Consider the following 17,074-nt stretch of genomic DNA (forward strand, 5'->3'; position numbering starts at 1 on the left):
GTCATTAACAATTTTCAAAACATGTATAAAATAGCAATACTAATAAAATCAGTATTATTTTTAATCAAAACAAGTAAAATTCAAATATGATTAACAAATCAAAATATTTCATGAATATCGTTATTCTACGATAAATTAACAACATACATAAATCAAACTCATCGTATGATTACAAAATCAAAATGTCTCATTGATATAGGGTAAATTCACAACACCCATCTAAACATAGCAATGTCATTCTACACAATAATTTCTTCATAAAAAACAATGCATGTGCATGCATAGCTACCACCACCAAGATCATCCTCATGATCATATTGACCATCCTCATTACTCTGATCCACATCATCACCAACACCGCAACTATCATCATCATCTCCTCCTTCACCACCATCATCCTCATACTCATCCTCATCATCTCCTGATATATGTTGAACATAATTTGGATCATCGTCTTGGTAATCATTACCTATAGCATTCTGACAAAAAAAATCAATATTACATGTTAGTATTAATTACATAACGCAACGCATGTTTTTGTTATACAATGTTAACCATAAAATGAGGTAAGATATAATATCTAATAGTACTAAAAAATAAAATGAAAATATGGTTTAAAAGTATATTGGAAATCCAACTAAGATTACATACCATAGAGTCCATCCAAACAACAAATTCAACCCATCTCTTTTGCTGCAGCACCTCCTTTTCCAAATGATTTGGAGGTCTTCCATATTTTAGTTCCTATCAATCAGTAAATAGGGAGAAATTAGATAACAATGACTTTCTTCTAGTACAAAATTTATTAAAAAAATATCACATGTTTAATATACTTACAAAGGTTGTTATCAGTGCTTTTAAACCTTTCTAGCCACTACGATAAGTGACTTTTGTCTTAGTTAACCTCGCCTTGGATGCCTTGTCCTTAAACATAAACCAATTCAATTTATTTTCACACAAATACATGTCTAAGATACTTATAAGTATTAATACATTCTAAATAATGTTTAATGAAAAATTCAATACCTGAATGCTCTCATTGCCGGCTTTTCTTTGTGCATCCAACTTCTCATATGATTTTACAAGTTCTTTCCATACTTTAAAAGGTAAGTCAATAGGTCTTTGTTTCAGTCTTTGATCTTGAGGCATTTTTTTAATTTTTCTTGTTTGGTTAAAAATGTTGGTTAAAAAAAACCGAACAAGTAATTCACATCAATGGCATGGGGACTCTATGGATATGTGTAAAAAAATGGCTATAAAGAAAACATCCAAAAAACATATGAGCTCTCCCTTTGATGGTCACTTGGGGCATATGGCTGGAAAGGAACAACTCCATTTTCGAAAATGAAGGACAATCCTTTCTCAAAGTCCTTCCTAATATTTGCTCCAAATGTCTTAAAATGAAAAACAAAATTCAAACGTCATCCTTAAACATCTCCCTTAAATATAACGTTGGACCATAAATTCTTCACTTTTATTGTTATCGGCTCTGGAATGATTTTTCTATATGCAATTATATAATGAAATATGTGTGCACTAATGAAAAAACATTGAGTTTCATTTTTCATAATCACAAACAATGAAAAAAGAATCACACGTAACTAGCATCATTTTGGAAATTTTATATTTATTAAAAATCTTTAACATGTTTTCCTCCCATATCTCATAAAAAGGTGTGAAATTTTTTATATACTCTCCAATAAGCACTACAACAAAACCAGCGATTTGGAGGTTTTACACTAAGTTTTTCAACATCGAGCTTACTAGGGCTTGCACCACCTGGGTTATTAGTAAGATTCTCATGAGGTTTGCATAGCCATGATTATTAGAATCAAAATAGTAGGATTTGCACTAAAAAACAGTTCATAGAGCTTTCCTGCTGGGGAGAAAATCACAAGTTCAACTTCTGCAGTGCAGAGCACCGAGAGCTCGTAAGCTTTCTTCAGCAATCCACCTACGTTTGGAAAATGTAGCCTGCCTGCTGGCGATGTTCTCAATCCTCTTCCTCTGCATCTTTCCCCTTACTATTCTCGTATGTCCTCTTTCATTTTTCCCTCCAAACAAACCCTCTCAAATTGAGAAAGCAGAACAACTCACTCGATGAGAATCCAAATCCAATTATCGCTTCTAACAATAACCCAATACGATACCAGAAGTGATTACACAAAACCTCATTGACTCTTCATTTGTTTGGAAAAGAGCCAAGCATATACTTCTGACGAGGGTTTCCGTCTCAATTCTGGCTCGCAGGACGTCGCTTAGTCAATTGCGAGAAAAATTTTCCACCTGCCTGTCACATACGGTTTGTCACACTATATATTAAAATAAGGTTGATCATACTAACAATAAGGTTGTATAGTTTAAAAGGAGGGCTCTCCTGACTGCATTTGGTTGGTTTATAGAAAATATTGCTGGAATGTGTAATGTGAATGCTCTGCTAACTGTTTTTTAAGCATTTGGAAGTATTAAAACCCCCTAGGATAATTAATGTAAGACCTGTTAATTAATGTGTAAAGATGGCTATTGTCCTTGGGCTACCTTAGCTGTTCGTGTTTAGTGATCTGTGGTATTATGACTCCTCAAGTCACTATTAAACCATGAGAACCATGACCAGGCAGACTAGTGTGACATTGTGGATGAGAATCAAAACTAGACTCCTATATCCTCCTTTTTCATCCTTTAAATTGCAGAATTAACTGACTGTTCTAGTAATCGTTCTTGAGCACCTGAAGATGTGCACCCTAAATAATAAGAATAATACCCTGTAACATATGAATAGTCCATCCTGTGCATGTAGGATATGCACATGAGGTCCAATAAAATCACTAACCAGAATACCAGGTGTTATTAAAGCCTCTACAGGTTGATATATATGAATGTTACAGTGTGCAGGAGTATGATTCAATTCCATACGAAAATACAAAACATCTGATAGGATTTCCTTATACCTCATAGGCAAACAACCATTGTCCCTTCTATAGATGAGCAGAATAAGTGCTTGGTTCTCTACACTAAATAAAGACAAAGTATAGTAATTATTGCTGACAAAATAGGATTTAAATCGCGGTTCAATTGCTTGACATTCAGCTGGTCACAGAATTGTAGAGTGCATAATCATAAGTGATGTTGCGAGCCTCATTGCTCAAAGTCTAAGGGTCTTGCGAGCCATAATCACAGCCATGTATGGCATATCTTGTGATTATGGCATTTTATGAGGTCAATTCTTGTGAAGACATTTCAGTTTATAATAAATTTTGAACCTCAACAGAGTTTTGGCAAGACCTGGCTGAGCTAGGACATCAACAACACAACTGATATGAATGACATAATCTAGCCTCAAGAGGGATCCTCTTTTGTTTCATCACTCTAACAATCTATGAAGTGGTGGAAAGCATAATAACTTCCCCTTGAATATGACACCTAAACTGAGTACAAATCCTAAATGATGCAGCCCTTGGTGCATGTCTCTCAAAGTATCGATATTTCAAATGTTGAAAGCTCTTGTGCCCATTTGATATGCATTCGATTGCAGTTCCCCTGAAGAAAGAATCTTATAAAGGTGAGGCCATGGCCAATATGTTAGCCATATCCATTGGAGTTGCCATTGCTTGACAACTTTAGTGTGATCAGTCCCACCATGATTCACATGGGCTTCTACTCAACACTGGCTGTTGCTATTGTAAGAGTCTTCAAGCTCGTTGAACCCATAGTATTGATAAGTGTATTCTTTGGGTCTCTGGTTTTCAAATTCTGCCTATGTTTTCCTCTCAGTATCATTATTTCAAATGCTGAAAGCTCTAATTCCCATTGCTGTGTATTTGATTGTGGTTTCCCTGAGGAAAGAAGCTTATAAAGGTGAGCCCGAGGCCAATATGTTGGCCATATCCATTGGAGTTACTATTTCAGCTTATGGGGAGGCCAAGATGAATGCATGGGAGGTGATTCTCCAGTTAAGTGCAGTTGCATGTGAGACTACCCAATTGGTTCTCATACAAATTCCACGAACATCAAAAGGGATTAAGTTGAATCCCATCACATCTTTGTTGCTCCTTGTTGCCTTTTTTTTCTCAGCACCCCCTCGGCCTTAGTAGAATACCCATTTCTGATAATCAGGGTCTCTTCCTTTGATTTGGATTACATGACATTTCTGCTTGTGCCTTGGCTCTTAATCTTGCAGTATTTCTTCTGATAGGAAAGACTTCAGCGTTGACTATGAATGTTGCTGGTCTTGTCAAGGACTGGCTGCTCATAACATAATCTTTGTCTGTAATAAATGAAAAGGTTACAGTCATAAACTTGAGTGGGTGTGGACTGGCTTTTCTGGCTGTCTGTTACTATAATCATTTGAAACTTCAAGCTCTCAAGTCCAATGACAACCAACCAAAGTACCTCAGCAGTGAAGCTGATGCCAATGATGAAGGAGAAGGTTTGATAATGACGAGTGGGAGATTCTCAATCAGAGATTCAAAACCAGTAGAGAAAAATCAAACTCAAGCTTCAGGATTAGGTATTTAGATCATTAATATTGTCTTGTGCTAGAGATTACTGTTCTTGGATTGGCTCCTCTATGCCCAGATCTATTTGTAGGGAACAGGCCAATCATTCACAGTGAAGAAGATAATGACAAGATTAGTGTATAATGATGGACAGGATGGTGCCATGGTGCCAACCTAAATCTCAAGTAAGGAGACATCTGTTCATCAATTTGTCAAGAAGCATGGCCTACAATTCAATTGCTCTAAGCCTATCACTTCTTCCACCTGTCAAATAAATTGTTTCCTGTTTGTTTAGTTTGACAAAAGCAACATTGAAGAAGAACGTATTTTCACTTGCACTAGGATTTGTAATTTTGTATATAATTGGACTTAAGAAAAGGATTGTTAAACATGTAAATCATAGATTGTGGAGGAGCTCTTTATGTCCAACCTTTATACCATGCAACCACAACCACTAGACATCTCATCTATCAAATCATAGACTAGGCAACCCATCAAAGGGAACAAAAAAGTGAAGAAGAACCAACGACACATTTGATCAACCACAAAAACAAATTTCCAAATATGAGAAGGTATCTAGGATGCAGGAAACATGGCCCGCCCCTGCATACCAGCTGCGTTTTCATATCGAGTCACTGAAACACAACTAAAAGGCTCTTGAAACACATTTCAATTCATATGAAATGTATTTTCACATGGGAAACGCATTTCAATTCATATGAAACATATTTCACATGAGAAACGCATTTCAATTCATATGAAACATATTTCACATGGGAAATGCATTTCAACTTCTGTACAACGTGTTTCTAAATGAAATTTGTTTGATTTTGCCTTGATTTAAATGTTGGGAACAACATTTTTTTGTTTTAATAACTAATTAGAGGATAATTATGAATTCATGAGACTTTTAGAAACTTCATACACTAGAAATATTTATTTAAGACTGGGTTTCACTCTCAATTTGCATTAAAATGATGGCAATTAATGGTAATGTTAAAGTCTTAAAGTAAAACCTTTACTTAAATTTTTAACATTACCATTCATTGTCTTGAGATGTTTAAAAGCGGTTCCCATCTCCTCTAACTTCATATCGAGAAAGTAGAACTTCATATCCCATTCAAAATTCAACAGAGTTAACATTTTTCGAGATTTCAGGATTGACAATTAATCAAAAGCACCAAGTGCTTTATGTACCTCAATGTTAGTGATATTGCTTATTTGACTCCTCTATCACTGCCTTAGCAAAACTGTACCCTTCCCTCAAACAAAAAATCAATGATTGGGCACACTAAGCTTTTCATACCATATTTTAAAGTTTGGATTACGTAGTTTCATCATGTTAAAATCGGCAACTAGGGCCAAACTCCACATGGGTCATCTTATTTATGACAACTGATATTTTTCTTGGATTCCTCTCTCCGAGAGGTGTAGGAGTGATCTAAAGATCATCCGATTCTGACATGTACAAATGAAGTTATGAATTTACTTTGATTATGGACAAATTGTCAAGGTTGGCCAACAAACTTATGTAGGCTCAGAAGCCCAACAGTCACGTCTATTCATCCTCAACGTTTGCTATAAATACATGATGCCTTAGCCTCATTTGGATACACTCATCTTCACACTTCTTTCTCTCTCTCTCCTCGTTCATTGGGTATGAATTTCTAGGCATCTCTCTCTCCACACGTCTGAAATTTCAGGAAAGCAAAATTTCAAGAGGCCGAAATTTCAAGAGACCGAATTTCTGGACAGTTTGACCAAGCGTTGACCAACATGAGTTGACCTCCTTTGACTACGTTTTGTGGGGGCTATCTCTATTTGGGCAAGCCGCATTTCTAGGCACAGAAATTGAGGCCAAACATTGACTTTGACCAACGTTGACTGCAGCTAGGGCTAACCACAGGTTGGTTGTTTGACCAAATTTGACTGCGCTGATTTTGGGTTCTTTTGAGGGTTGATTCATCTTGTTGTTTGGAGGCCGAAGTTGATTGAAGTTGACCAATTTATGAGGGTCAAATCTGCCCTGTTGACCAGCAATGACTTTTCTGGTTAGGTCTCTTTTGCCGCTGTCATTAATTATCAGATCTGTAAATTGTAATATCTCTCTCTCTCTCTCTGCTGAATTATTGAAGAATATAAGAAGAATTGATCAAGAGTTTCCCCACATTGGGGTTAAGTGATGGTGGAATATTGCTTGTCATTTATGTTTGTCATGTAAATGTTCTTGCTCATTTATTCATAATGATTTCTTTCCACATTTCAATATATATATATATATATATATATATATATATATATATAGATATATATATATATATATATATATAAGTGTGGAAAATAGTAGTGAGTAAGGTCTTCTTTGAATTGTGACTTAGTCAAAGAGACCACAAGCAATCCTATCTTTGACGTGCACGAGTTCCTAAAAGTTAGGTCAAGTTCCTAAAAATTAGGATGAGTTCATAAAACAGTTTAACTCGTGCGTATAGTTGGAGGCTCAATTGTTTGTCTCCTAGTGCAAATTATATTTGGAAAAGGACAAGCAAGTGAGCTTCAGTATCTAAATTGAGGCAGGATGAGTTACATGACTCAGTTAGACTCGGTTAACTAGTCAATCACAAGACCGAGATTCGAAAATAAACTTGCTAGATATACCTTATGTGAATTACTTGTAAGAAGGACGAAGGCACAAAATTGAATCATTGTTTTGTGAGCACAAGGTTGTGAGACAAGACAATAGAGAGCACGAGTTTTGTGTGTGAGCTAGCAGAGCTAGGAAGAGTGTGAAGGAGAGGCCTATACACAAAGTTTTGGCACAGAAAATCCTTGTTGGTGTACGCAGGAATTAGGAGTAATTCCTAGAAGATAGGGCCACTATTGCGCTAGGAAATAAGAGGCTTCCAACGAAAGGAAATAGGGGCAAGCCAGCGCAAAGATTTAGGAGCTAAGGACAGGGTTGTTGCAAGCAGGTTTCAGTTAAGTGTCAATAGAAAGAACAGTGTTGTTCTCTAGTGAAACAATTTGCCTTGTATTAATTCTATTTGCTCAACTTTCTCAATAAAATTCTATAGCTAGCAGAGGGTTTTCCTAGTACGGTTCCCTACAAAAATCCTGTCATGGTGTTACAAATTAGTTTCAAAATTGTTTACTACAGCAGTTGCAAGATTTTTAAGGAAATTCTACATGGTATCGGAGCAAGGAACAGAATAAATACCAACACAAGTTGATTGGCACATCCTAGTGCAACATCATAAGGAGAATCTCCCTGAAATAGTCATAGCCCAAAGGAGCCTAGCAAAGTGGAGAAGAGGATTGGTTTTGGTTCGTTTTTCTTGTAACTAATTAGGCCAAGTTAGGCAGGAGCAAGTAGCTTGCAAGAGGAGCATTTTGGGTAGTCTTTTGTGCATTATTTGTGGTGCAAACAACTTGCAAAATAGACCAAGTTTTTTATGTGTTGTTACAGGAGAGATTAAGCCCTAGTTTAGGGCTGGTCTATGTTCTTAAGGAGCTGGAACAACAATATATAAGAGGACAAGAGCTAACGCATAGAAGAGGAACCTGTGGAGAAATGTTTGCAAAGTTTTGAGGCAACAAACTATGGGTTGACGTAGGTGCAAGATGCCCTAATCAGAGGGTCGAAAACTTCAGGTAATTGCACAGGGGTGTGACCTAGAGAAGCAGAAGAAGTCTCTATTGGTTAAGGTATGTTGAATGTTATTCTCAAGTTGATGTTCTACTAAGTGGATGAGGTCCCATTGGACAATTGTGTGGGCAGCTTAAGTGTACAGGTTTGAGGGTTGTTAGAAGTTGCCCTATTGTGCCCTAAGTACAGCCTCTTGTGAAGGACTACTAAGCTATTAGTGGGCAGGTGTTGGAGAGCTCTCTGGGAAAGCAGGACGGCGTACCAAGGTTTGAGAGCAGATAACTGTTTAGAGGGAGCATCAAACTTCGTTTCATGGAAAGGGAGGATCATGATAGTTTTGAAGGATAATGGGGTGGGAGAATTTGTGAAGCAGGCTATACCACCACTACAAGATCCCCAACAGTTGACCCGACATACTAAGAATGATATCAAGGCAAGGACGATTATTCTAGAAGGGGTCGGAGATCATATATTTCCTCATATCCATGAGAAGAAGACAGCTTATGAGATGTTCAAAACTATTTTAGATCTATATCAGAGTACGAGCGATACCAAGAAGCTTGCTCTTAAGGAGAAGCTAAGGAGTATCTAGGTGAACAAGGATGAGTCCATTGTCACGTATTTGTCAAAATTCACTCATGAGTATACCAGAGCATGACCTTGTGAGTTTTGCTCTTCTACGACTTCAGAAGTCTTGGTGTGGGTTCCAGGATGTTGTCAATGACAGAGATAATTTTCCTAGTTGGGAAATGCTATTGACTGACTACGTTCAGGAAGATATCCGAAGAAGGACCAAAAATGGTAGATCGATGAAGACAGAGGACAAGGAGAACTTTTCCATAACAAGCAAGAGTAGCAAGACCAAGGGCACGGAGGGCCAAGGAGTGGTCGAGTCTAGTCAAAAGGGCAAGTAAAAGGATCTAAGAAAGGTCAAGTGCTTCCATTGCCATGAGTTTGGACACTATGCCACTAAGTGTCCTAAGCGAAAGAACGAGTCCAGTGAGGATCATGTAGCTACATCAGCAAAGCTAGATGCATTTTTTGCCCAGTTCGAGAAATATTTATCATTGATTTCTTGCATGCCAAGCTCAGCAAACAGCAGTGTATGGTATATTGATTCGGTAGCATCCTTCCACATGACATCCTTCCAAATGACCAAAAAAAAAGAAAAATTTTAGACACCTGAAGGAGAAGGACGTGTAGTTTCAAATCGAGAGGAATTGGTACTCTCAGTTTTCAGAGGGAGTCAAGTAATCCCCTCCATCTCAGAGATGTCTTTTATGTTCCAAGATAAAAGCAGAATCTTGTTTGGATAACTACCCTTGAGGACAAGGATTATGATGTCATTTTCAGCAAAGGTAAGGCTTACCTCCAGCACTTAGCTTTTGGATGTAAGAAGCAGATAGGTGTGAGGATGAAAAATCACTACAAGTTCTAGGTAGAGACAAGTGCAACCTTGAGCAGCAAGGCAAGGAGAGCTCAGAGTAGAGAATTGATGGTTGAGGAGAGAGAAACCAAAAGGGAGTCCTTAGAGCAAGAGCAGATTAGAGTACCTAAGAAAAGCTACTCAAGAGTCAAGATGGAACCTCAGCCAATATGTCTGTTTAAGTCTAAGGAGCCCTTAGAGCAAGAGCATATTAGAGTACCTGAGAAGAAGCTACTCAAGATGGATCTTCAGCCAATATCTCAGTTTAAGTCTAAGGAGTCCTTAGAGCAAGAGAAGATTAGAGTACCTGAGAAGAAGCTACTCAAGATGAAGCCTCAGCCAGTATCTCAATTTGAGTATAAGCTAGTTGGCAGTTGGGCCAACCAACAAGATTATGAGGAGCATAGCCAAAGGTGAGTTGAGGCAGAGACTCAAGCAATGACTCCCAGCATAGGGAGAGTTTGAGCCACGTGGGCAAAGGATTTGTTTAAGGGAGATCAAGGGAGAGTTGGATCTTCCAATATCACCTTCAACCAAAGGAAGCAGCCACAAAGGTACACAGGGTGCATGGCCCTTATGACTGAAGTGATAGACTCGCAGAGCATGGTGGGAAAGAAAAGGTCTTATCAAGTTCCGCAAAAGAAGGCAAAGTCTTCTAGTTCAGCGGAAGAAGCTGCAACAACGGAGAATGTGGTAGTATTGGAGATAGATCCAAGTGGACGAGGTTCTTCCAAAAGCACCTTTCTCGCTAAGAGGGAATATTGAAAATAGAAGCGAGTAAGGTCTTCTTTGACTTGTTCCTTAGTCAAAGAGACCACAAGCACTCATGTCTTTAGCATGCATGAGTTCCTAAAAGTTAGGATGAGTTCCTAAAAATTAGGCCGAGTTCATGAAGCAGTTTAACTCATGTGTATAGTTGGAGGCTCAGTTGTTTGTCTCCTAGTGCGAGTTATCTTTGGCAAAGGACAAGCAAGTGAGCTTCAGTTTCTAAATTGAGGCAAGACGAATTACATGAGTCAGTTAGACTCAGTTAACTAGTCAATCACAAGACCGAGTTCAAAAAATAAACTTGCCAAATTTAGTTGATGTGAATTTCTTATAAGGAGGACGAAGGCACAAAAATGGATCACTATTTTGTGAGCACAACATTGTGTTGAGAATATAGTACCAAGGAAGTGTTTCCTAGGAATTTATCCTTTTGGCCTAGGAATACACATTAATATCCTTTTCTCTAAGTGACATTATGTGTTTATTAATGTCAAGGAGCTAAAGAAGCTTTTATGAGTTGTGTACCTTGTAATTCTAATTTATTAAAGTCACATGGGTTATTAAAGTGACTTTGTGTAAAGTACTAAGTCCACTTTATGTTAATAAGGTAACCTTTATATTTTAAAACTCACTTTATGAGCGACAAAGTGACCATGGTACTAAAACATTAAAAGGTTAAGTGAGGGGTCATCATGAGAAAGGGGTCTAATGGGAGCTTGATCTCAACTATAGATCTCATTAGCTGAGATTTAATCTCAGCCCTTGATCTTTAGCCTTTAGGGTTAGGTTTCCCTCTCAAAAGAAAAACAGAAGTTAAAGGAAATGAATGATTCTTCATTATTCTTCTCAAAGGAAAGAGGAGGGTGTAGGGAAGCGTGAGAGGAGATCGAGACAGCTAAAGGAGGAGGCTGTGTTCCAAGGTGAACTCAAATCAGAGCAGAACGCAACCATGTTGTGGAGCTTGCATTTTGAGGCAGCAAGGAAGAGCTCCTTCATTCAATCCTCTTGAGAACTATTGAGGAGAGGAAAGGAGATAGGAGGAAGAGAATTTTTGTGAAGAAATTCTACAGCAAGAACTAGGAACAAGACCACAATTAATCAAATCCCTAGAAGGCCGAGTTAAAGCTAAAAAGGGAGCACAAAATTTTGGAAGACTGTCACAGCCAGTGGTTGCACACAGGTCAAAGGCTTATTAGGAGTCAAGTTTGGTTACTCCTCACCGTAGGCAAGTGTTTTAGCAGCATATTTCTCTGCCAGCGTATTTATGTGGGACACAGTGAGATTCTTGGGCCAAGACCAGCAAAAATCTCAAGCCTGGTTTTAGTGGTATATCAATGATATTTAGAGAGCTGTTTTGGAGTGTATTTGCTCAAATTCCAGGGAGGTTAAATGCTGATAAAAAAACCTGTGCATATTTGCTGTGATGAACCCGAGTTTCAAGGAACCTGTGACTGTCAGTGTGGCTTGAATTCCTAAGAAGAAGGAGCATTTCAGAGGACTGTAATTTCAACATGAACATTTGTTGAAGATAGTTCAGAACTCAGTTTGAGAATGGGATTTCAGTGATGCTTCGTCAAAGAAACAAAATAAAATCCTCCTAGAAGAACTGGTTTTCCCCGCTGCGGGGTTTTTCTAGGATCGTGTTGACCAAAAACAGTGTAAAATTCATGTGTGTGCTTGCCTTATTTTTTCTCTTATCACCTGAAAGTGAAATGTAGAGTACCTCTATGTTGTTTCAAGTTAAATGCAGAAAATGATAAAATGATGTGTATATCAATCATATGCTATTGATGGGTTTTGGGCATTAAACCTTGCAAGAATTTGAAACTGGGTGGGCTACAACATGAGCAGACATTAATTTTTTATAGTTTTTGAGACCAAACAATAGAGTGCGAGTTTTGTGTGTGAGCTGGCAGAGCTAGGAAGAACGTGAAGGAGAGGCCTCTGCACAGAGTTTTCGCAGAGAAAATCCATGCTAGTGTGCGCTCGAAATCAATAGTAATTCCTAGAAGATAGGGCCACTATTGCACTAGAAAATAGAGGCTTCCAGCACAAGGAAACAGGGGCAGGCCAGCCCAAGGATTTAGGAGCTAAGGATAGGGTGGTTGCAATCAGTTTTCAACTAAGTGTCAGCAGAAAGAACAACCTTATTCTGTAGTGAAACAGTTTTCCTTGTAATTAATTTTATTTTCTCAACTTTGTCAATAAAAATCTATAGCTAGCAGAGGGTTTTCCATGTAGGGTTCCATAGAAAAATCCTGTGTTATTGTATTGTATGAATGTGTTTTTAACTCTTTTTTATTTCACTGCAAAAGAGTAGAGAAACTCTGTGTCTTGGTGTCACAAATTAGTTTCAGAATTGTTCACTACAGTAGTTGCAGAATTTTCAAAGAAATTCTACAAAAAGGTGCTAATGGTTCCCTATAACGCTAAATCTGGGCACATTGCTCCATCATGATAAGAGGAAGCTGGTTCAAAAGAAAAAAGTCTGGAAGTAAGGTTGCCCTCAGGTGCAAAATCATATTATAGCAAAGCAAGAGGTTACAAAATAAGAAAACTCAACCAAGTGAGACTATCAGATAAAGCATGAAAGGAAACTGTTTGAGGAAACTGATCGGCCCGATGTTCTTGCGCAATGTTAATTTTCTCTGTTTTGTTTTGCTTCCACCAAGTAAATACATGTAAGTGAGCGTTTATGATATCACAATATAGCCAGCATTGTTTCTCATATTCTACTCAGAAGCACCTTACAATCCTAGTTTCAGGATATGTGCATTAATTTAAAAATAAAATCAAAAAAATCCTTTGCAAACGAAAAAAGCATTACCTCTTTGAAGAAGTGTCTAAAGAACAAATTAAACATAACTGCAATTCATCAAACGCAACTTTGTCTTGAAAAATGTGTCTTCGGGTACAGATTATCTTGTCTAGAATTACCATTAATTGTTGTCGACCAGAGAAATATCTGCCTCCGATCCATTCATCTGCACCTCAAGATAGCTATTTTGATTGCAATGCTGTTGTTTATAGCCCTTTGGAGGAAACTTTGGAATTTTGTGAAGTAAAGACAAATATGATAATGTGCATTGTTTTATTTGGTCAAATGAACCTATCTCCGTTAGATACGAAACATTATACATTTTGAATGTTATATTGGAAAAGTCTAACATGTTATTTCTATTCTATGCTTGCTGATATAAGAGCAATAAGCCCTCATAATCCTGACTCAAAAGAACAGAGAAAACAGAAATTTGTGAAAAGACTGAAATACCATGCCACAAATGCACCACTGTGATTGCCAAGAAATGCATCCAGATCTCTCTTTGCCTGATCCTATTGCTTTCCATGACAGACAAGTACAGCAACATACTCCTGCAAGTGGAAATTCAATCCCATTTATCAGTTCATCAAGCTTCATCCCCACTATTCCGATGGAAAGACAAAAAGCATGACTGGATGAAGGAAAGTGTATTTAATTTAAAATAGAAAGGGAGCTTATATTGCTTGTGTATATGATCAACGCGCGCTGAAAGAATGACAAACCCTCAATTCTAAACCCTAAGATAAACCTAAAGCTCCCGTGGTTTGAATTCAGAACTTGTTGTTTCCGGAATTCCCTGTTTTTCCGATTACAGAACATTGCGAAGGAGTTCAACAGTATTGAGAGCAGAAAAGACAAAGCAAACTTCATGATTCAGTATGTGTTCATATCTCAGGAAGTTCCATAAAGGTACTATCAATATTCGGGTAAATTTTCTCTGGTGTTCAGAATTTCATGCAATATCTTGCGAAGAATCCAAAATATAACGAATTCGCCATCAAAGCGCATCAAATCCCACCAAAAATACACAGAAAAGAAAAACGCTAATTACCCGATAAAACAAACCATAGCCCGCTAAATGCATCTACCATAGAGTTTCTTAAGCACCCCATTGAAATGACAAATCTGATCATCATCAACAGGCGAACAAAACATCGAGAACCCGATAAAAACAGATCTTACTAAAAAGGAGAAAAATTAGATGTAAATAACTGCCCAAATGCATCTTCCTTATAGTCAAGGTCCCATTTATGTGCACAGGAAAAGGGCCACCGAAGAGGCCATGAAAACAACTTTCAACTGAGAAAAAAAAATCATGAAATAGCCATGGATTAAGAAATTTACATGTCAAGAAGGACATCCTCCTCTTCTTCGCCCGTGGTGACAGTAACCTCCTCAAGCTTAACAATGGGTGCAACCTGAGCTCCACTGTCCTCTTCCTTTCCAGAATCATCCTCGTTCTCTCTCGAATCGTCATCTACTGCCCGTGTAAGAACAGGATCCTCCTGAGTTCCAGCCATCCCAATACCAGATAGTGCACAGAGGGAGGGCTCGAATGAAATCGATGGATCCAAAATATGCCAGAAACTCGCCCAATATCAGACACGAATGCGAAACCCCGAGGATTTTGGACAAAGGATTTAACTGTGCAAAAATGCTTTGAAGGCAAAGGGCAAAGAGGTCGACGAAGAGAAAACACTCTATATAAGGGTTTTTGAGGTCGATGGAGAGAAAACACTCTATATAAGGGTTTTGAAGAGGGAAGGCCGGTAGCTGTTAAAGATTGAGAGTAAAAGTAGCATCGTTAAAGATAATATAATAAATTATTACAGGGATGGTTGGGGGTTTCAAAGGGAGAGAAGGCCATGGAATAACCCCTAAATCATCTCCAACATGAGAGGCCTACTTCATTCATGTTGTCATGTTGGGACCAGAGGTTGTTGTGCGTTTTTTGTTTTCGCAATTTTGAACTCTTTCCTCGGTGATATATTATTGTGTTTATTGTAATAATAATGGGATGGGGTTGAGGGGTTTGTAAATGAGATAAATATGGAAAAGTAATTAGAAATATTGGTTTTAAATTATTATAATAAGTATTGTTGTGGTTGATCCACGATAAGTTGTAGGGTAGTTGGTTTGTATGGGGTTTAGTTGTTACGAGGTCTTAAGTTCAAATTTCATGGGGAGGGGTTGAGAATGGAAGTCATTTTGGGGGCATCAAAACTATTCTAAGGGGCATCTTCCACTGAGCTTTACACAATCCTCGATGTTTAGGATGAAAATAATATGAATATGCCAAGCTCACTCTACAGCCTAGTATGGTTACAGCCATGTTTGTCCATCATTCCAAGGGGCATCTTCCACTGAGCTTTACACAATCCTCAATGTTGAGGATGAAAATAATATGAATATGCCAAGCTCACTCTACAGCCTAGTATGGTTACAACGATGTTTGTCCATCATCAAAGTTGAAATTTTGCTAGTGTCGGCCAAAATAAATTAAAAAAAAAAAATACAAAACATTTAAATAATGTTTTCTCATAAAAAATAATTGCCAATGAAGAAATTGGATCCCTCTCCGCTCATATTATATCTATATTTAAGATGGGTCTATGCTAGTGGATAACACAAAAATCACAAAGTGAAGAAGAGTTTAATTTCAAGTCAAAGCAAAACTTTGGGACTAGCACAATTCATCTAACTTCTATTGAAATGCGGTATTTATACGTGTAATGTGATATATATATATATATAGTATAATTGCTTTTATGTTGTTAAATGGTTGTTTAATTAATGTTGGTTATTCGATGGCAAGATGGTTTTGTAACTCTTAATGATGTAATTGTTCATCTTCTTGGTTGTAGTGTGCCATGTTGTTGACATACAAATATTGTAATGGAGCCAAAAAATAATGACAGTAAAGCATAGTAGGAAGTTATAAGTTTATCCTCCTGGAAAAGCAAAATTGTGGAGTTAAAGAACCACTTCTAGGAAATCAATTTCCATCACATCCATAGGGAGCTAAATACAACTGTAGATTCTCTCTAAAAACGAATTATTTGTCTGGAGACAGGTTACATATATTATGATGAATTAGTTGGCAACCCAGTTCAAAGTCCTCATTCGATGCCCATATACTAATATGGATCAGCTTTAAGTCAAATTTTCAATTAGTTATCAACTAGCTTACTATAAATTTCAAGTGAGTCTACATTCAGCTTTCAATTAGCCTCAAATACAATGAGATTCTTTTTCTCTTGACAGGGGCCTCTTCATGGTTGTATAATACACTTTCGGGAATTTTTTGTTACAGGCTAATGTCATTTCTAGTCACTGTCTTTGTTTTTCTCATAGTAGGGCCCTCTTCGTGGTTGTATAATACACTTTCTACAATTTTTGGTTGCATGCTATTGTCATTTCTAGTCAGTCTTATAATTTGCAGAAGAAAAAAAATTGTAAAAGCCTGGTTTTACGACAACTTCTTTTTGTCTTCTTCTGGGTCGTGATGCCTTGTCTTCTGGCAACCCATTGTAATGACAGAAGTTACAATCTTTTTGTCAATGTTTGTGCTTTTTTTCTTCCTCGTGAATAACAAAAGGGTCCTTTTTTTCTATAGTAATAAGAAGAAGAAGAATAAGAAGAAAGATATTGTAATGGTTATGTCATGGTTGGCATTCCTAAATATAAGCAGATATAGGATAAGCATGCATGCATATTAGAACTTGGTGCGCATGGATGGAATTCAATGTGCCAAATGATGTAGATGTTTCACAAGCATGGGGTGTGACATTTCAACCCTAGTTATCAATAGTGATGAGAGGCCACCAAGGACAATACCCCTTGGACCCTATGATAAGTGTTGCACATTTTGGTGTTAGGAGTGGAAGGGTAAGCTTGGTTCGAGGAGGTTGGTTATGGGA

The 17,074-nt window shown here is 37.6% G+C and overlaps 1 protein-coding gene across 1 annotated transcript; it reads right to left on the reverse strand.

Annotated features, from left to right (window-relative positions):
• Positions 1 to 237: 237 nt before the first annotated feature.
• LOC149195915 (uncharacterized) lies at positions 238 to 13,684 on the reverse strand. The gene is made up of 3 exons (XM_089405440.1): positions 13,605 to 13,684; positions 652 to 744; positions 238 to 479 (listed from the first exon to the last, which is right to left on the reverse strand). Exons 1-3 carry the CDS (start codon positions 13,605 to 13,607, stop codon positions 240 to 242), a joined length of 336 nt encoding a protein of 111 aa, XP_089261566.1. The 5' UTR covers positions 13,608 to 13,684; the 3' UTR covers positions 238 to 239.
• Between the last annotated feature and the right edge of the window lie 3,390 nt (positions 13,685 to 17,074).

The sequence above is a fragment of the Pinus tabuliformis genome, chromosome 2_2 (assembly GCF_031772625.1).
Source record: "Pinus tabuliformis cultivar Carrire ecotype Pingquan chromosome 2_2, CPIR1, whole genome shotgun sequence".
Lineage (NCBI taxonomy): Eukaryota > Viridiplantae > Streptophyta > Pinopsida > Pinales > Pinaceae > Pinus > Pinus tabuliformis.

Excerpts from the sequence above, each read along its gene's own strand:
- LOC149195915 (XM_089405440.1), bottom strand. Across the intron at positions 480-651 it reads TTGTTTGGATGGACTCTATG|AATGCTATAGGTAATGATTA; the intron begins GTATGTAATCTT and ends TTTTTTTGTCAG.